A 21,055-nucleotide genomic window follows, 5' to 3' on the forward strand; every position below is an offset into this window, starting at 1 on the left:
GAGGAAAAAGTGAGCATGCATGCACATAGATGCACTCACAAACACTGAGCCCAGGCTGGCTCTGGCTGCTCTCCCCAAATTAATACAAGAAAAGAAAAATATGAGAAGATATGGGAACTGGATAAAGAGATGAAATGAGCTGGTGGTCTTGATAGACACCTGATAGTGACAGGGCTTTGGCAGGCAGGCGGCCAGATGCTGAGATGACAGGTACAGCAGGAGTGGAGGGATACGCACTGCAGTGTTTAATATAGATCTGCTGCGATAAGGCGAGGCAGAAAACACAGGATGTGTCTGTCAGTCGAGGGGGGGAAGGGAGTGAAAGAGGAAATTGCCACAATAAAATGCACCCACCCACCCACACATACAGTGCTTTTAGAAAGTATTCAAACCCTGTCACTTTTTTGTTATACTCACTGTTAAAATGACAATTTTTTTCCCTCATTATTCAACACTCTAAAATAAATAAAATATACTTGTATTTTTTTTTTTGCAAAATTATTAACAAGGAATAGTAACTTTAATCATTGTCTTTAAACTGTCTGTGGTAAATTCAAGTGCATAATTTGGAAATGTACACACTCATGCTCAAAGTCAGGGCTGCTATAAGGCACATATCCACAGAAAGTTCCTCACAAATGTGCTGCATTGAAGATTCCCAAAGTGTCACTGTGGATTCCATAGTTTTTGCACAGTTTGCAAACTCTTCCTGACTATGTTTCCTCATTGTAATTATTGAGTACAGTATACACACACACAAACACACACACCCAAAACAAGTCCATATGAATGTCATCTCAAACCTAGGAGGTCAACGTGTTGAAAAACAGCACATGTGCAATTCATGATAGAAATAATTAAACTTTAATCAGACGATCTGCTTAATTTCCTGCATGTAATGGCTATAATATACAGTATAAGTGCACATCTGTGCTGGGGCCAGTGCTCACATGGCGTGAGCTGATGACCATCCTTTCAGCAATACTTTGTATGAATCTGCACATGAACACAAGACTGCACACTGAAGCTGCTGATTGCAGATCTGCAGGATTAATCAGTGATGACAAGGAAACGTCATGTTGTTCACCTAAATACACACACACACACACACACACACACAAACACAGAGCGTTGCATAGACAAAACAAAGCGTTCTCCCTAACCTTAACCATAATATAATTCACGTCTAATCCCTAAACTCAACCAAGTTCCTCACAAATAAGGTTCTGCTTCATTAGGACCAGGTTTTGGTCATGAGGACTACCGGTCCTGACAAGGTCAGTGTTTCTGCTCAGGCCGTGTGCTCTGCTGTGTGTCAGTCTCCTTTTAAATCAGATGAGTTATAATACAGAGTGGACATGATTTTTTCCTTAAATCACTATGTTGTGATAGTTGTTACATGTGTGTCACAGATCAGTGAGTCTGACCATGATGTAATGACCAGATCTGAACCAGCACTAGCACCAGGTTCACTTTGGTGTAAGATCCCAGATGTGCTCCTGATTCTCTTGTACTATACTAACACAGTCACTGGAGGTGAACAGTAAAGTGACTCATGTGTATATTGTGACACAGCTTCACAAGCAGCTCAACTGCTATTGAATAAGAATAGAATAAAGTCATTTTGCTCGTAGCCACATTGATGCTTTAATACCATTTGAGTGGTAACTACGTTTTATAGGCATCACTTCATTAAATATGTTGGTGCAGATTTGTCATAGACTACTTAATGAATTGTTGACAGCGTTATGTATTAAAAAATAACGAGAGTAAATGAATTAAATGGAAAGTTATCAGTCGTTATCAGGCTTCCGCAGTGCCTGCTGACGAGCTGACCATTTGAATCAGGTGTGTTGGAGCAGGGAGACCCCGGGACCAAGATTGAGAAACCCTGTCATATACTATATGTACTTCAATTGTGTTTCTATATTAATTTAAAATGAATGATGTCTGTCTCTCTGACAAGACTAAATAAATAAAGTGAATTTTAAACGTGTGCAACTGTGAAAAACGAGAGCAAACATTATTTATTTCCATATATCTTTATTTTCTGTCAATTCCCATATATTTATATCTTTATTCTATACAGGTGTATTTCTCAATAGTCTTTTATGGACATACATAGATCTTATATAAGCTTGAGGAGGGAGGGAGAGAGAGAGAGATAGAGAGAAAGAGAGAGTAAAAGAGAGAGAGAGTCCACTTCCTTCATAAGATATTTTGGCTGTTTACAAGACAACAGGAGTTCACATTACAGACACACATGCACCGTCTCTCACTTACACACACACTCAGTACAGTATACACACACACACACACACACACACACACATCTTGACATGCACAAGTTCTGAACACCTCTAATCCTTTTTTGCACAAGTATCTACATGTGCAGTGACAAAGTAACCAAGGTGCACACGTGCGCGCTCACTCACACACACCGACACACTCACACACATATCCATGGAGGGAGGAGACAGGTATTCACAAGATAGATTACACCAACATCAGAGTGACTAGTAAATACACATGTAGATGTACAGTACTTGCATTATTTTAACTCCTGCTCCTATACATACACACAGTTACACACACTCTTACACACAGCCACATGTGCACACGCACAGAAACATACACACTGTTTTTGTTTTTTTGGTTGAAAGTAAAGGGAAGTAATGCTAATTTTCATATGATGATATTGTTATTGATATTAGCTCTGATCCACATTTGGTTTCCACTACTGACAGTTACGCAGTAGGCCAACAAGAGCGGAGAACGTCACTGAGATTCAAACAAGGACCATCGGCGCCGTGTCATGGTTGTGAAGTGTGATCAAAGTCAAAATGACAACAATTATTTTATGTCATAAAATAAATACACACCTTATATTGCAGTTATAGAATGACAAACACGGTAGGTTCTGTCTTTGAGTACTTCACAGTGAAAAAAGAAGTCATTGCAAATCATCACTCGACCAAGATGCCGTCAAACAGGAGAGCCGACACAACGTAACAACCACAACAATATCAAACAACTTTAGAAATATGAACAGAACAGATGTCATATTTGGCTTCAGTAACAGATGTAAAAATATACCTGAATTTTGCTACAACATAACATGAAAGTTCAACCATTAACAGTGAGATTGGACTGAAATGTAAACTCTCTGGCCTTCTGCTGATTTTAATAGGCAGTATCTCCAGTTAGAGTGCATGTTTTAAAGTCTACATAAACACAGATTAGGTCAGGTACTTTGTGTAACTGCATTAAATATCTGTTACAGTTTTATTACCTGAAGAAAAGTTTGGTCACTGACTGACGTTTGAGTGGATGAATAGGAAGTGTGAAGTTTGCTTTGGGTTTTTCAGGAAACACTAGAGAAATCCTTCAAAAGTAAATCCAGTCTAATAAATCACAAGCAAACAAAGCTAAACAAATCGGCTGTAGCCTGGCTCCACCCATCTCCACCTTGAAACGTAGTGGGAGAAAGACAAATGAGTGAAGGAGACGAATGAAAAGAGGCAAAGACGGTGAAACGTAGCCCCTTTGTCCTGTAGGTTTGCAGTTGGCCCAGAAGAGGGCACTCAAGGTTGGAACAGTGGCACCTTCTGGAGGTCAGGGTTTGGTCAGACTGCATTGGTTACGATGAAGTCTCTGTGGTTGTTGCTGCTGGGCTCTGGTGTGATGCTTTTCAACAGACGCTGTGAATGAAGAGAAAGAGAGATGGAGTGTAAAATAAAAGTTATAGCACTGTTGGCAGTGTTAGTTGTAATATCTTTATATATGTTTAAAATTAAAATGTTTAACTACTGCAGAATTGTACAGTGTACATGAATATAAAATATGGCAGATAAATTAACAAGATTTAAGTGAATCAATCAATTTATGGTTTGTTATTTTAATCATTGTACAATTGTTCAGTGAATAAGCAAAAAACATCATCATCTCAATGCTTGATCAAAACATTGTTTGCCACACAATCAGAGGCAACACCAATGGTGTCCCACACAGGTTTAGAAAATGTGAGAGACAGTGGACAAACATTACAAATGTTATTTTTGGTCTTGCGCTGCCTCATGTGTCCTCAACAGTTGACAGAGTGCGTCTGTGTCACTGTGAGCCTCGGCAGCAGTGTCAATACTGGATTGAAGCCAAAGGCTGGATCTGTCTACCATCCTGTTTGACATCCTCCTACCTGCCGTCAAACCTCAAACAGGGTTGAGAAGATAATAACATACAATAATGACGATGATACGTGTAAGATGTTGATTAAATATGTAAGTTATGGTCCTTTGGTTGGAGTTAGTTTGTATGTTTGGACACTACTAAGTGCAGCAGATTGTCTTTTATTCTAAAATGTGGTCATGTAACAGTCATTGTTCTCTTTAAGATTAGAAAAAGGAAAGAAAAGGAAAGGGTACCTGTTTGAATGTGCCCTTGGCATTGAGCAAGTGAAAGACCATGTAAGAAGGTACACAGATGAATGAGGACACTCCAATGCAGTAGCCCAGGACCGTGGTCCACTGTGGGTAGTGGTAGTTGAACAAGCTGACCTCTGGAGGAAAGGCCAGGAAACTGATGATGATGAACTGGAGCAAAGGCAGAGAGTAACATGTCAAAAATGTCTGTGTAAATACAACAATACAGTGTCCGCAGGTGCTTGTTCTCGAATTGATCCTTTGAAGAGAGAATGTGTGTAAACAGTTCATTCCTTATCCCTCACCAGCAGAAAGGAGGGGCAGATGGCCACCCAGCAAACCCTCCAGAAGCAGCCCGGGTAGAAACCAAGCATCAACTGGATGTCATTACAGAAGCGGTTGGTACCTGAAACCCAGTCGTACAATCACTACGGAGGCCAAACCATCAGGCTATCTTTGACTGATAATATGGCCACAGATTACTGCTATCGTCACACACAGCAGCTCTCCTACAAGCTTACCGTAAAACCAGGAGACGGCGATGACTTCCAGCAGCACCACAGTAATAACTGCAGGGCCTGTAGCGTACTCCTCAAACAGCTTCACCACAAATGCTCCTCCCTGAGACAGAACGTGAGGTGAGAGAAAGAGAAGTTATATATGTATGCATATATGTATATGTATATATACACACATATATATACATTATATATATATATATATATTATATAAATATTATATAAATTATAAATTATATATAAATTAAATTAAATTAAATTAAAGTGTTTTACAGGACACAAATAACAAGAGGGAGGTAATTAAGAGCATTAAGAGATTATGCATGATATCGAGAGACAGAGATTTACCAATTGTGCAGGTACAGTTTAGTTACACTGAAGATGACTTTGATGAACTGTAAATGGAAACTGTGGATGTGAGCATTAAAAAATATTTCTCATCAGTAGCATGCACAGCCAAAAGGTATAAATTACTGATTTACTTTTAAACTGATGCTTCTATGTTGGATGTCATTCATATGAACCCGTGAGTGTATAATGTTGTTGTTTAACGTACATATGTGAGTGTGGAGAGTGCCCCGAGGTAGCAGACGCACACCAGGCCGAAGACGAACCACTCGCGCCTCTTGACCAGGATGTGTGGGAACTCATCTAACATAGCTGTGATGACCCCCTCCAACCCTGCAAACTGGAGAGAGGACAGTGAGGAGGAGCACAGAATAATCAAAGGAGGATTAATCAGAGGGTCCAGAACAAAAACAAAGAGCTTGACTCTAAGAAAATGGAGGATAAAGTATCTTGACTTCAATACTCATCTACGCGTTATCAAGAAATTGCTAAGCAGCTGTGTGATACATCTGTCCATGCAGATGTTTCTGGTTCAACCATCAACTACCAATGTGGACAGAGAATTGGAAAAAGGATCAAGAGGCAAAAACTACAGCAACACTTCCAGACACACTTGGAAGCAACACTTTTAAATAGCCTTCACAGCAAATGTAATGCCAGTGTGGCCTTCATTAGTGTCACAGGCATAAGCGGGTCAATTAAACATTAGAGTAGTTAACAGTTAGACCTCTACTTTAGCCTGTACAGCAGTTCTAATCAACACAGCCCTCAAGAGAAAAAAGCCCAAAACAGCGATAGCTGTCATTTAGGGCCAAAATGTTGAACATGATTCCGTGCTTGAAGTAATATCCTCAGTCATAAAACTGAGGGGCATAGCCACACCAATGCTGATTCTACGCTGATTATCAGAACGTGATAAGAGCCTCACAGATCTCTGCAGCTGGCTGCTTCAGAGCCAATAAACACAGCCTTATGGAGACAAGATCGCCGCAGACAGTGATATGAAAGTCCTATCACACTGTTTCCATGGAATGCTATCCTAAATGGAACAGTGGTGACAAATTATACCTGACACTGAAATGGGAACAAAGGCAAATATGTGAAATCCTGTTAGCTTTCAGAGAGCATACGAACACAGTCTTTGTTTACAACAAGGACAGAGAACATTGAGCAAACACAGAAATGAGTAATCAGCAAACTTACTGTGCTGTCCAGGCCTAACATGATGATCATGAGGAAAAAGATAATGGAAAAGAAAGTGGCAGCAGGCATGTTTGCTATGGCTTCTGCATAAATGATGAACAGCAAACTGGGACCTGGGTGAAACAGAAGTGACAAGACATTTTGAAATCATCCTCACGTGTATCTTTGATTACCTTAATTTAGCGAAACCTTGTTATGTTGAACAGTAGTACTTGACTCAATCTGGTAATGCATTTTACCACCAGTGTGAGGTTTATCAAATGTTTAATATTTTGGTTTGTTCGGGTGTGGTTGTCCTACCAGCGTCCTTGGCCACAGCATCCACATCTTGCTTCCTCATCTCAGCCATGTATCCCAGCACGGTAAAGATAACGAAGCCAGATAGGAAGCTGGTCATACAGTTCACAGAGCTGGTGATCAAGGCATCTCTGAGTGGGAGAAAGTATAAGGCTGAGCGGAACTGGGAAGACAGCAATGTCAGAGCCAAGTTAAATATTCAATAGTTGTAAACGATGGAAGCATTAGGTTCTCCACTAGGCCCATTTCACTTGTGCATGAACAATACTGGATTACAAATATCACCTGTGTGTCTGAAGAAACTCACTTGTAGCAGTTGTTATGAAATGGGTTATAGCTGGCAAAGGCAAGGAGTACGCCAAACCCTGGACCCAGGGAGAAGAAGATCTGAGCTGCGGCATCTATCCACACCTTGGAGAGTTTGGGAAGGTTGATGATGGTGAATGACGACAAAGTAAAAATAAACATGGAGCAAGAAAAAAGAGAGACAAGACAAAGTACTGGATTGCAACAAATGACTTACTGTAGTGCTGAGCAATTTCTTCCAATCAGGTTTAAGATAGAAGACGACACCCCTCCAGGCTCCGGGTAGAGTAGCTCCACGGATGAGTAAGACCAGAAGGACCAGGTAGGGAAAGGTAGCGGTCACCCAAACTACCTAATGGAGAAAAAAAAACACACTGACTGGTCTTTTCAGGTTTGACTGTCAAGATTTGAACTGAACCATTTAGCTTTAAGACTTCTTTTCTAACTGAGTATTCTACCTATGATGATGAACGTTAATGAGGTGGGATCAACAACTGTTCTTTCCTCCAGTTCTATGTCTCCATCACCCCATCCATCCAATTTAACTCACACTCCCATCAGCCACGCAGGCACCCCCTCAGTTACCTTTCCAGACGTCTTGACTCCTTTCCAGATGCTGAAGTAGACGATGGTGAAGATGAAGAGCAGGCAGAGGGCCAGTTGCCAGCTGACAGAGCCAAGCTGATGCAGTCCTGGGGAGAGGTGGACCTGCAACACCTGGCGACTGGTGGGAGGAGACGAGGGCGGCAGTTGAGGCCAAAAAGAGAAGAAGTTGGAAACGAGGAATAATTGGATGTTAGAGGAAATTACATGGCGGTAAATGTAGGGGGATGATATAAGAAAAGAGGGCAAGAGATAGGAAGAGTGTGAGGTTTTTAGAAGGGATTAGAAAACAGTGGGAACAGGGTGTGGAAGGAAGGACGTGATAAAGAGAGGGGGAAACATGATAGGCTGGGACATAAAGATGACCGTAGTCTTAGTCCAAGACAAACATGATGTATTCCCTCCAAGTATAAACAACCAATGAATAACACAGATTAAATTATCTGTAATGGAATTTCTTCCAAAATAAAAAGAGAAAAAACACAAAACACAAGCGCACAACTCTTTATATTGAATCAAAGTCTTAAAAAATACTGTGTAAAAAGGTGTTTTGAAATGAACAGTGACGTTAACATCCTGCAAAAGGTTATCTACACAGAAGACGAATGATAAAACAAAGACGGAAAACAGGAAATTCTGGCGCCAGGCTGAGTGGTGTGATTTTTTACTTTAAAAGCTGTATTTGGGAAAAGTCCTGTATGGATTAACCCAGAAAGACTGGACCAAACGAGTTATGGTTAAGTCAACAGCTGATATGAAAGACTGTGGGGTTTAGTTCTGTCTCTACAAACTAACTCTCATTTTTAAAACCTTAACTGTCGCCCTCTCTTTGAGTTAATCACTGTGTAAGAACGCGGCCAAATTTGATATTTGTTTATAGCTTTTTTGAAATATACTGTACACTGTGGCTCAAACTTTCCGTTTGTCAGCAGTAGAGAAAATAACAATCTGTTTCAAGACAAAGTATTATGTCAAGTGTAATTAAATACATGCACACCATAGACGAACGAGCAAAGGGGACTCCTGGACATCTGTACTTTAAAATAAGATCAGGGAAAATAGATCAGAGGAGTGATTGTTGTTCTAAAATGCTAGCCTTCATACATTGTATTTACAATGTGTGGATTTTTGAGAGAAGGCGAGTGGTAAATCGTTGAAAACTCTTAGAAACCCAGTGATCCTTTTCTGGAAGATATCTTTCGTCTGTCACTTGACGTCTGCGTAGTTCTCCCCGTATGCCCGTACATCCGACTTACATGCACTTACGTATAGAACTCCTCGGCGGGGGAGCTGGAGGAGTTGGACCACGACACATTGTGGTCAGTAGACATGTAGCTGTTACAGTTGGCTGTGTTCCAGCTGTTAGTGCAGGTGGACCACGGCAGGGTGCCCCGAAACGATGACAGCAGGTAGTACAAGGCCCAGGCCATGATGGTGTTGTAGTAGAAGGCTACGTAGAGGGCTATGATGCAGATGGCAAAGCCAATCCCTGGAAGAAAAGATGCTTGTTTGTATAAAAACTGTTAAAAATTCATCTTAAATCTTACATACATTCACTAGCCAATTAATTAGGTTCCTGTTAACACAAATATCTAATCAATCAATCAATCAATCGTCTGGCAGCAAATCCATGCACTTAGGCATGTAGACATGGATGACCAGCTGAAGTTTAAAGCAAGCATAAGGATGGGGAAGACATGGGATTTAAGTGACTTTGAACATGGCATAGTTGTTTGTGACAGACAAGCTTATCTTAGAATTTCATGCACAACCATCTCTGGCTTTTCCAGAGAATTTTCTGGAAAAAGTACAATATCCAGTGAGCAGCAACTCTCTGACTAAAAAAGGCCTTGTTGTTGCCAGAGGTCAGATGAGAATAACTAGACTGGTTGAAGATGATAGAAACAGTAACTCAAATAACCACTTGTTACCACGTACCAAAGTAAGGAGAACAAATCAAACCTGTAAGAGGGAATGGGATAGAGCAGCAGCAGACCACACCTGGTGCCACTTATGCCACTTTATTAGGGGTAATGTTTACTTAGTAAAGACATCTGTGAGTGTACATGTACATTTTATTTAGAGCATGTACACGGTGTGTGAGCAGTCAGTCACTCCTCAGACATGAAGACATCAGTAGTGTCTTCAAGCTAACTCAAGTTGCTATGTGACATTTCAGAACAACAGTCATTTACATACCATCACATTTTTGAGCATCTGGCATTTGCCATGAAAATGTGACAATTTCCATAACAGAGAGCCACAACGTCTCCTTAGATGTACAAGACGTAAGAAATGCTCTCCAAAGGAATGTATTGAGGGGGACAAGAAGGTTAAATGAGCTGTCTCTCAGACTGACAGTTTGACACAGTCCTTCCTCATTTTACGTGTTCTTCTAAACTGTCCACTGATGTCCTCACCTTCCTTTTTTCACTCTTAACTGATTCTTTCATTTGTTCTGTTGTCTCTCCTCTCCCTCTGTTACCTTTGAAGATGGGGCAGATGTGTTTCCAGATGGAGATGCAGCCACTGCGATGGAACTGGCCGAGAGCCAGCTCCATGTAGAAGAGAGGAACACCTCCGAACACTGCCATCAACATGTAGGGCAGCAAGAAGGCACCTGGTCGGAGACAGGGGGGGATTTTGGGGATGAGAGAGGGAAATTAAAGGCAGGAAATGGGGGTGGAAGTAAAAAAAGAAATATTGAGTGGAGAAAAATGTGGTAATGCATGAGGAAAGAGTTATGGAACAATAGCAAAAGGTTAATTATACTTATGGGACATGCAGCTCAAGCTGTAACCTCTGTAGACCTCTCAATTATCCACAATCAACAAGAAAAAGAACAAAAATAGCACTCTGTAAAAATCATTAGATCTTGTAAGTACCATATAACTTATATTGTGCTAGCCCATTCAAAAACAACAAGACCATGTTTTCCCAGTTTCATATCACTCTGCAATGAATGGACTCTGTGGAATTGCAGAGGAAATCAGTGCTGATAAAATCAGCACTTGTGCGATGTTGGCTTTGGTAACACTAAGTAAGGAAAGTGATGAAGGCAAACACTGAAGAATAGTAGAGCGGCTGTGTGGGAGCCAGATCTTGTCAAACAAAGTTTGATAACACATCTCTTTCTTTCAATCAGATCATCAGCTTGTTTTATGTGCATGTGTGCACATGTGTACGTAGATGGGCCGCTGTGTTAATGCACGCTTGTGTCTCTTTGTGACATGAAATCAAAGATAAGGGTTGATTGAGCAGCTGCCTGGGAGACACGTTATTAAGGAGAAAGAGACTGCAGGCATTCTCATAAAAAACACAATTAATAGTGTGGCCTCTATCAAGTGTCCCCCAGTCCCCATCTCTACCTCGCTCCACGAGACAAACACAGAGCACAGGAAATTGCAGAGATTTTATTATTGCAAATTCAATAAAAGTAAAAAAGGGTTGCACTGTTTGGTGCTAGGTGAGGTATGTGTCGTAGCAGTGCAAAGGTGGAGCTCACAGACGTCAGGAAAAGATACTCTTCCCTTGTAAGGAGCTAAATCAAATGATTTTAACTGTGGAACTCATGTAGCTCTACATGTTCAGATTTTAAAATGTATCTTGCTGAAATATTGATGCACCACAGATGAACTCTACCTACACTGATATTTAATGATGGAAAACCTAACAGGGTAGTAAACGTACTTACCTCAGCTGTTAAAATTTATCAGAATTACACTGAATTCACAAATCAAACCATGAAAGAGCCTCTCAACCTTTTTCTGTTCCTGTAAATCCTGTTTACTCTAGGTTGGGATATCATGTAACCTTTATCTCCAATCCATCCTTCTCTTTATCTCCTAATCCAGCTCTCCCCATTTTATATAATTCAAACATCTTTTGCCTCCTCACCTCCTCCGTTCTGGTAGCAGATGTATGGGAAGCGCCAGACATTTCCCAGGTCCACAGCGTAGCCGATCACAGACAGTAAGAAGTCCATCTTCTTGCTCCAGGTTTCTCTGGGCCTCTCCAAGCTGGTCTGCTGGACCACCAGAGTCCTAAGGCCTGCCAGGGGCATGGTGGGTCCGCTGCCAGGCCCCGAGGCTGGACCCCCACAGCAGTCTGCGGTCCCTGGTCCCTCCTTGGGGCTCTGAGGAGTGGATGAAGTGAAGCCATTGGACACCTGCTGACCAGAGCATGAGGTCAGACTCTTGGGTCCTCTCTCTGCAAGACCATCAGCCAACATCAGTCTACCATTTTCCTGCTGTGTCCCCTCCTCTTCTTCCCCCACCTCCTCTTTCCCTTTGTCCTTTTCTCCCTCATTCTCCCCCTTGTCCATTGTCAACATGTTCATCATCACTGTATCTTTTGTCTCCATTGATTTACGTCAAGGTTGGCGCTGGTGAGGCAGTTAGGGGTGGAGAGAGGTTCTCGGTGACGAAGAAGAGAATGTGGCACTGCTGTCTGATATGGTGCCCATGAGGGGAACAGAGAGGTGAGGAGAGTGAAGGGATGTGTCGGGGTGAAAACAGGGATTGTCCTTCTTGGTCAGGTAGAGGGGGAAAGTAGAGCAGGGCTTAAAGCAGAAGATGAGGCCAGTATAAGGGGAGGTGTGTATGTGAGGAAGAAAACTGAATTGTTTTGAGAAAGAGCAGGCAGTTTGGACAGAGAGGAGAGATAAGGCTCGCAGAAAAGTTAGGAGATTCTTGGAACTTCTCCACAAACGACTCGTCCTCTGTGACACTGAGTGACGGGATACACTGCAACACACAGAGAGAACATTCACCAGTGAGTGACAGGACAAGTTCCTTAGTTTGTTACTGTTCAGTGTAAACATACAAATTGAATTCATGACTTTATTTATTTTCACTAGTCATAACTGCCTGAATTATGACAATGAAAAACCGCTTCAGGTCTTGTTCCGTCTTATACAATATTAGTTACCTACTGTTTTACTATAAATAAAAGGCTAAATTAGAATGAATAATTCACTGGAGAAAAATACTTCTCATCGTGAGCAGCACAAATTGAGGGGATTATTCTAGGACATGCCAATTTACTTAGCCTTGCCCCATGTTTCTCATTTCGTGCCATCGCTCAGTTGCATAACCTCAATAAAATCATAAATGGGGACACATGAGTAGTAGTTACCAAAGAAATCTAAGTTAAGCATTTAACTTCTGTGAAATATTATCCAGGTTGTTCCTGTGTGTAAGTGGACAAGAGACCGGCAGGGGAACAGTTAAAATATAAGCTCATTACCTTTTAAATGTTTATCTAAAATGTTCATATATTATTTATTTGTTCCTTTATATTTAAAAATAACATTTCTAATATTTATAATATTTTTACTTCACTGCATTAGCTGACATTCAACTATATCATAGTATTTCAAGATGCTATTACATGAGTAAAAGGGTGAACAGAGAGAACTGTTTAAAAGTGGATTATATTGTTAGTTCTATTTTGCCAGAATGTAGGAGGACTCCATTTCGTGGAATGCCGTTATCTGTAATTAAGAGCGAGCATCCAGCACTTTTACAAGGCATGGTATTCCCTCCATATGACCATCTGACTGCCACACAACAAAAACTGGAAAAGAAACACTGGCGAACCATCACAAAACAGCTTTTTCTTATAAATCACTTTTACTTCCTGACAAAAAAAACAATCACAAGTTCTACATTAATGACTTGATTTCCCATTTGAGTCCTCACCATCTGACACTCAAACTCAACTATCATATCTATTATATGACTATTTCTACTTGAAATATGTAGCAGGTTAAATGTTGTGCGAGGATATATTGAAATACTCATAATCTTCAATCTGCTAAATAATAATGTAACTTCAGTCAACTCTGTGAGGCACACACTGTATGAGCTGTCACACTGCCACACAATAGAGGGTGAGGAAAAGCAAACAGTGGTAGACGGCTTGATGCAATATTGAATCTGATCTGTATGTGTCGACAAACTAAATCACCAGCTTAAAAACAAAAAACATGACGTAACACACGTTTAATTATTTAAAAACTGACTTTGAAAAATTATTGAATGCTGAATCTTTGAATTAAATTGTTATTCCGGGATATAACATTGTTATAATTATTTGTACTGCTCCACTGCGCAGATTTAATAAAGAAAGAGGGCGCAAGATGACAACGTCGAGATTTGAATGAAAAAAGACATGCAAGGAAAATACGAGACATGCACAAAGTTAAAAATGTAGGCACTCTTATCTTAGTGAACTTTGCTTCAACTTAAACAACACATTAATCACCGTATGAATACTTAACAGCACAGTGGATACACCAGTAATATTTTTTATCTCAGCGCACAGGCATACATTACCTTTGGAGACGGTAAAAGACAACAAGTAGAAGCAGTGGCAGCTAAAATGTGCAGATTAAGCAGCTGCAGCAACTTCTACACAAAACTTCAAAAAAAATCCTGTGGTCATGCAAAAACTTGCCAGAGAAACAACGTGCTCTAGAAGATCATGATACTGTGTTTGCCCACTGAGCTCTCGAACCTCTCTCATTTCTCCCTCTCCCTCTCTCCCTCCCTTGTTGTCCCTCTCTCCCAACCACACACACACACTCACACTCACACACACACACACACACACACAGATGCAGACATACAGTACGCAGAGATGGATGAGATGAGAGATGGATGCATGCGCTCACAAAGACGATAAAGTGGGAACATTATGTAAGCACACCCAGCACACTTTGAAGTTTGTTTTCATATAGCAATAATACAAAGAGCAATAATGAGCTGACGGACAGCTATACTACAGTATGGTTCAGGGTAGAAACACACACACACACACACACACACAGAAAGATAAAGCCTTGCTGGAGTCCTCACACACCCCCTTTTTCAAATTGTCTTCACTCATTTTGCTTTCACGATACTCTCATCCTTCAGTCTCTCTTTTCACTCATGTCTTCCTGCACAATCTGCTAAGACTAGATTAAGCTTTTGCTGCTTTGAGCCCAGCAACTCATAATTTTACTCATGGGTTCATTTTCTCCTAACCAGCAGCAGATATTCAGGGATAAGATGTTATATCAAATGACATTTAAAGAAAAACAATGACTTTTAAAAGTCACAATACATTTTCTAAAGGTGTAGTGTGTAACTTTGGAATATTATAACAAATGTCTGTTTCATACCACTGTCAAGTGACTTCACACAATTCTGATTAAGCCTATGAGCTCCACATGACTCTCCCTGATGGAGTTTAGATCTAACAACATTCCCACACTGCACACAGGAAGAAAGAGAAAAACGTGATTCACCTTATGTCGAAACAGACGGAGGCGACATCAGCATCGCTCTTGCAAAGCGAGGCGGCTGCAAACAGGTTGTAGTATGGCTGAAAACACAAACAGGCACGGAGGAAAAGTTTCAGAAGTGAATTCTGCTGCTTAGAAAACCCCGGCATACAGCAGTTTGATGGGATAACTGTGATAAATGAGAACTGCTCTCTGTTGTGTTCTGACTCTCTATCTACCAGACAACGGAAGCCCATGTACAAACACTTTCTCTTTTGTAATTTATGAAACTTTGAATCAGCAATTAAACCATATTTCATAGTGCACTTTGACACCAAACCAACCCATAAGCATTTTTGTGATCCAATTTCTTTAGATAAAAAAGAAGCACGCTCACAGTATCTTTTACTCTAACACAACTCGTAAATCTTTGGGCTCTGTGCCAGCATTTGTAACAGCCTGTAGTCTGAGGTACAAATGTCAGGTAAGGTTGAGTAAAAAATAATGTGCTTCTCAGAGTCTACTTTGGCAACTCTCTGGGGCTTTTCCTGATACATTTCTCGACTCAGGGAGTTGGCTCCATTAGCCAACCTTCCTTTTCTGATTTTAATCTCAAGTATTTGACATAGAGGATTTAGTAAAAAAAAAATACAACAAGCTAAAACATCTCATGTCAGTTTATCTATCCCTATTAATCTGATGGATAAATGGCAAAATCTTACCAGAGACTGTTTCCACATCACCTCAAACTCTGTTTCTGTGCCACAGTTTCTTGCTGCAGAATGGTTATGCAACATTTACAATCTAAGATAAGCTAATATTTGCATAAACCGGGATCATTTACTGGTTGAATCATGTTGTTTGCGTTTCTCTCTATCTACTGTATACATAACTCTAAGAACGTCTGTGAAACTCACAAAATTAGAAAAAAACAAATAATAATTTAACCTTCTGTCTCTTGGGGAAAGTTGGTGGTTTGTTTATAAGAAAGGCCAACCTTTGAGTTGCAATGATTTACGAGCTGCAATGCTTCAGTGTTGAGCAACTTCAGATCCCTCACATATCATAATTTACCTCACCTGGAACAGGTAAAGAAAAGAACTTGCATTGATAATTATGTTTGGTTGAGCAACTGAAAAAACTGAAAATGTATATGCAAAAAGCAATTCCTTGCACACATATAGACTGACTGACTTCTTCATCTGCACATGCACACATACAGTGGGAGCAGAGAGGAAAAAAACAGAGAAGGAGATGGACATGACAAAATTTACAAGTTCTCGATAGGATTTCAACTGTGCTCCACAAGAGTAGTTCCCCATGTCCGTCTAACATCATGTCAACTTAACTCATTGGAAACGAACTAGTGCAGGCAGACAGGGCAGAGAGGTTGCTCAGGACGTTATTTGCTATTCTGCAAGCCTCCACGCTTCCCACCACATCTGCACAAACAAGACGTAACTTACCCACAGAAACTTGTAGTACCTTAAGAGGAAATTACTCCCATGTGAAAATACATCTTGTCTGAGGTGGCAAACTGTCTTTACACAGCAAACTCCCCAGAAATTAATTTCGACTTTCTGTGTTGTGGCTGCACGAAAGAAATGGAGCGTATACTGTGTGTATGTGGGTGTTTTCAACTTTTGCTCTTTCATTTCCACTGTGACTGTGTAATATTTGTTTGTTGACCCGGTCATGCACCCAGGACAACTGCAATGAAATATACAAATAGTGATGAGCAATAGTTTAATCCAAGAAATGTTCTGTATGTTCAGTTTTTACTTGTGTAATATTTATTTTTGATTGGGACGCATAAGGAGATGGAACTGAAAGCTAAATATTTGTACTGTTTTATGCATCAAAAACTCAAGCCATACAATCTGGTAATACAGACTTTTTATCAGATGTTGCAGAAGGCGTTTCACAGTCACTAACACGATTAAGTTACTCCTGTTTTCATGTTCTTGCTTTTAAATCGGACAGATTCAGTAGATGTCATCATCGGGAACATTGATTCCCCTACAACTAGAAAGAAACTTGAAGAAACATGCTGATACATTCTCGTCTCTACCTCCATCCATGTGTTTGATCTTGAATATGAAATTGTAATCCAGATAATCCAATAAAGCTACAAGCAGTAATCTGTGCGGCAAGAGAGAATACATTAAGCACAATGAAGACATGTCTGCTGTCTGATTAATTGTGAGTATAAATGATAACACTTGGCACATGCATTAAGGTCACTAAAAAATACTGGTTACCATCAAGAACAATACAGATTACCTAATTTCTTCATCTGTCCTCATCCACGATTATTTTCATAATTGATAATTCTGTCCATTATGTTCTCGATTAATTGATATTCCAATATAAAAATATACCAATGAATTTAGAGAGTTTACGTGGAGATCTAAGATGCAGTTTGCTCTTTGGATGGCAGATGGCTGCAGTGTGTCACTTTTCTACCGTTTGCTTTTTATTTAGTATTTTTAACATAAGAGACAAATAAAACAAACAAGGGCACATCAGTTCTTACTGTTAAAAGGTAGACAACATCTGGTGAGATAATGGTCAAGTTCTATACTCATACTGTGGTCAAAGCATTCCCACTTGTTTGCCACATGTCATTCCTCCTTCTGTCTTTCCCTTTCTCACCTTTCCCTCTCTGCATCTCGCCTGGGATCGGCCTACGATGTCATAATAATGCCAAAAACAATCTTAAAAAAGGAGTAGAAAAACAAAAAGTTTGTTTGCTGCAGTTTGTCTGCTTTGTAACAAGCAGAAACAAAGAATAAAAATGATCCACGGCATGCAATGGAAGATCAAACGAGGTTACTGATTTGAGTCTAGTGACAACAAAAGTTGAAATACTATATATTCATTAGGGCAAGCGCAGTAAACAGTTCATACATGTACTGTAAACTACATTCATCACGTCTCTACATCATTCATCACTTGATTGAAAATTAAAACACCAAATTTATTGAACTATTGGTGTAACATTTCAAATTTCATAAACAAGGTAGATGATTAAATATTCTGTATCCTTTTTTTATTTTTATACATAAACAATAATGATGACAATAAATAATATAACAGTATGCAAGACATTAGTAAATTTTAGATTTCAGATTATGTTGAAATGTGTTTTGCAAAGCCTTAACATAAGACCTTTACCTGAATTGCCTAATCCTTTGCTGACACTAAAAGCCCTTGTTGTGATGGAAGGATGTTTTCCAGTCCACTATCCAGCTGATTAATTACTTGACAACGATTATAAAGGAATGGGCTTTTTACTGCTTAGATTTAAAGTCAGTCAGTGCTAAAACATTTATGAACTGAATAATAAAGCTAATTTTGTGTTTCTAATTACACACTTCTTCACATGAAAACATCATCTGTGAAACAACAGGCTTTTCCAAGGACTCCCCTCTTTCAGTTTCCCCTGAACTATACAAATAGGCAATAATTAGAGCAAAAGCAAAGTCATACATTTGCCTTTAATATTATCTAAACTATTTATTTAAGCATAAAATATTCTTAATTTAAAAAACTAATTCTCAAATCAGGAAGCGTCATTATCGGTTTACAAAGTCTTATAGGTTATATAAAGTCCTCAAGGTTATGAAAATAACAGGGGAAGGAAATTGTGGATGTCAGAGGCTATAAGAAATCCCTCGCACCAAATGATGCTTATGTTAGTGCAGGACCCTGGTGAGGTAAACACACACACACACACACACACACGAGCACTGCATGTGTGTATGAGATATGATGGCGATCAGTACACAGTTATAGCCCAGAAACAAACAGTGATTGTAAATGATGGACCTGCAGGTAATTAAATTATATGCAGAAAAAAGACAGGCAATGTGGTCTTACCTTGATATTTTTAGCAGGACGGCCTGCGTGGTCCGTGCAGCGTCTGGCAATCAAGTGTACAAGCCTGTCGGCCTGACTAAACCCATTCATACAAATCACACATGCCTGGGTTTAGAGCAGGCCATATTCCACTCTGCATGGCTTAAGACACAAACACACATACTCAAGCATGCATGTGCCAAATCGTCCCCCCCCCCACACACACACACACATATGCTAAGCTTGAGAAACAGACCCTTGCCTCTAATCCAAGACTCCTGGATGCATATTTATAAGACAAGTTACAAATCATCAAGGAGAAAGGTGGACATGATGAAGAGTATAGAGTGTGTGAGAAAGATTGAGTCCCAGTTTGTCTGTGTCCTGGTCCAACTAACCCATTTACCTGCACCTGCAACTCACTGAGCCAAAGGGCAGCGTGCCAGGTAGAGCAGTCAGTGTATTTAGCCTTTATCACGCATGTGAGTGTGTGGTGAGAGAGAGATAATATATTCCAGAGGTGAAAGAGGTTATGTGTACAAACAACACAGCTGTCATCATTAAAGTTGCATTGAATTGAAATATCTGGCCTTGATCACACACACAGTCTCATTTTGCCTTCTTATTAGGAGCCAGCCTATGTGTGAGTGTTGAACGTCATTCCAATCAGCATCAGCTGAAGTACTAGGTTAATCCTTACTGTAGCACACACAAATCCACACAAGGAATGCAGAGACACAAGCACACAACTGAAAAGGTGAAGGAGGAAAAGAGAGGAAACAATATGCACGAGAATACAGAGGGCAGGTACTGACCAGTCCTGCATGTGGTGGACTCCTGTCAAACCCAAACAACTGGAGGCTCATTTTTGATATGAGGACCTGTAAGGCAACGTGGACAGTGTCATAGATTTACACTCGCTATAATCTTCCCATAATAAGCAATCACATAAGGTTGCCCCCAAGAGAGCAAACTTGCAAAAGCTGTACACTTTATAGATTTTAAATACACATGCAACGCTTCTGAACTTAAAACAAAACAAAAAATGTTCATTATCCATTATCCAACTTCCATTATGAGACACTGCAACTGTTTTCTTGTGTTCACTAACACAACTAAAGAAAACATTTGTGTGCATGTTGTATGATACTAGAGCTAACAACAGTTACTGGTCAAAGTAGCAAAATCACTGGTGTAAAATAATCATATTAATGACGAACGAGCTCCATTTAACTTCCTCAATTTCATAGTGTTTACTGCCACACTGCCAACTGATTAATGCAATTAGTAACACCTGTGCTTTTCCAATCAAAACACATCAAAATGGCTGCAGTGCAAGAGCCATTAGCGTTAGCATAGGCAAAGTTAACCTTTTAATATGAATGTGTGATGTTAACATACATTATAAATGCACATTATGTGGAGACAATATGATACATACCTTTACTCATCTTCAGGAAGTTTGGCGGTTGATATAAATGTTGTATTTTCTTTAAATTAAGTAGTCAGAGCTTGTTGCAGCCGTCACTGTCCTGATTGGCTGCCTGATGTCAGCAGTTAAACTCATTAACACACCTGTTACATTAACAGCAACTAATACTAGCTTTCATTTCCTTTTAACGTACTGTGAAATCAGAGATTTGAAAATAAAATCGCTATAAATCACGTCAGGATCTCCGAGTCGTGTTTGAATCCACTGAGTGGCACAAGTGCATCTAGAGTGATTATTGCATATATATGACAAGAGTATGTATAAAACAACCCCAATTGTTTTATAATAAAGACACCATCAGCAGCAGGTAAAAGTTAGTGAAGTATCAGAATCAGAGGAGGAACCAAGGGGAGGTTTGCGGGTGGGAGGATGATTGAAAGTTGAAGTTAATGCAGTCGGCTTATCCTCCATGTTTTCATGCTTTCAGCATTATCCTCAGGGGGTTTTGCTAACATAACATGTGTCGGGAAAGATGTACATTACACAGACGACCTATTGAAACTGCAGTCCAGCGACTAAGCTACTTATCAATAAAAGCCATCACCTCCCTGCTCTCCATCCATCTTCAGCCTTCAGTGATGCTGAATGAACTTTTCTGCATGCCAACAATCACACTGCAGAGAGTGAACAATTACTTCACTAACAGACCAACTGCTGGGAGGTCAGAGGTTGTCCTTACCTTGACGGTGGGGCGTGAAAGCAGGAAGAGTTGAAACGTCACTGAGGAATGATTGCAGAC

At 40.1% G+C, this 21,055-nt stretch overlaps 1 protein-coding gene across 3 annotated transcripts; it reads right to left on the bottom strand.

Moving 5' to 3' along the window:
* Positions 1–2,037: 2,037 nt before the first annotated feature.
* Positions 2,038–18,864, bottom strand: slc6a4a (solute carrier family 6 member 4a). Of its 3 annotated transcripts, none has more exons than XM_058634851.1 (15): positions 18,846–18,864; positions 14,988–15,064; positions 11,591–12,438; positions 10,179–10,313; positions 8,960–9,182; positions 7,676–7,814; positions 7,308–7,442; positions 7,092–7,195; positions 6,788–6,915; positions 6,488–6,600; positions 5,493–5,624; positions 4,940–5,039; positions 4,724–4,824; positions 4,422–4,589; positions 2,038–3,701 (listed from the first exon to the last, which is right to left on the bottom strand). In XM_058634851.1, the coding sequence occupies exons 3-15, from the start codon at positions 12,054–12,056 to the stop codon at positions 3,627–3,629; spliced, it is 2,019 nt and encodes a 672-aa protein (XP_058490834.1). In that variant the 5' UTR covers positions 12,057–12,438; positions 14,988–15,064; positions 18,846–18,864; the 3' UTR covers positions 2,038–3,626. The 3 variants fall into 3 exon arrangements, with proteins under 3 accessions (XP_058490834.1, XP_058490833.1, XP_058490832.1); XM_058634850.1 differs by lacking the exon at positions 18,846–18,864 and adding an exon at positions 15,686–15,710; XM_058634849.1 differs by lacking the exons at positions 14,988–15,064; positions 18,846–18,864 and adding an exon at positions 14,032–14,207.
* Between the last annotated feature and the right edge of the window lie 2,191 nt (positions 18,865–21,055).

Source organism: Solea solea, chromosome 7 (assembly GCF_958295425.1).
Source record: "Solea solea chromosome 7, fSolSol10.1, whole genome shotgun sequence".
In the NCBI taxonomy this organism is placed as follows: Eukaryota; Metazoa; Chordata; class Actinopteri; order Pleuronectiformes; family Soleidae; genus Solea; species Solea solea.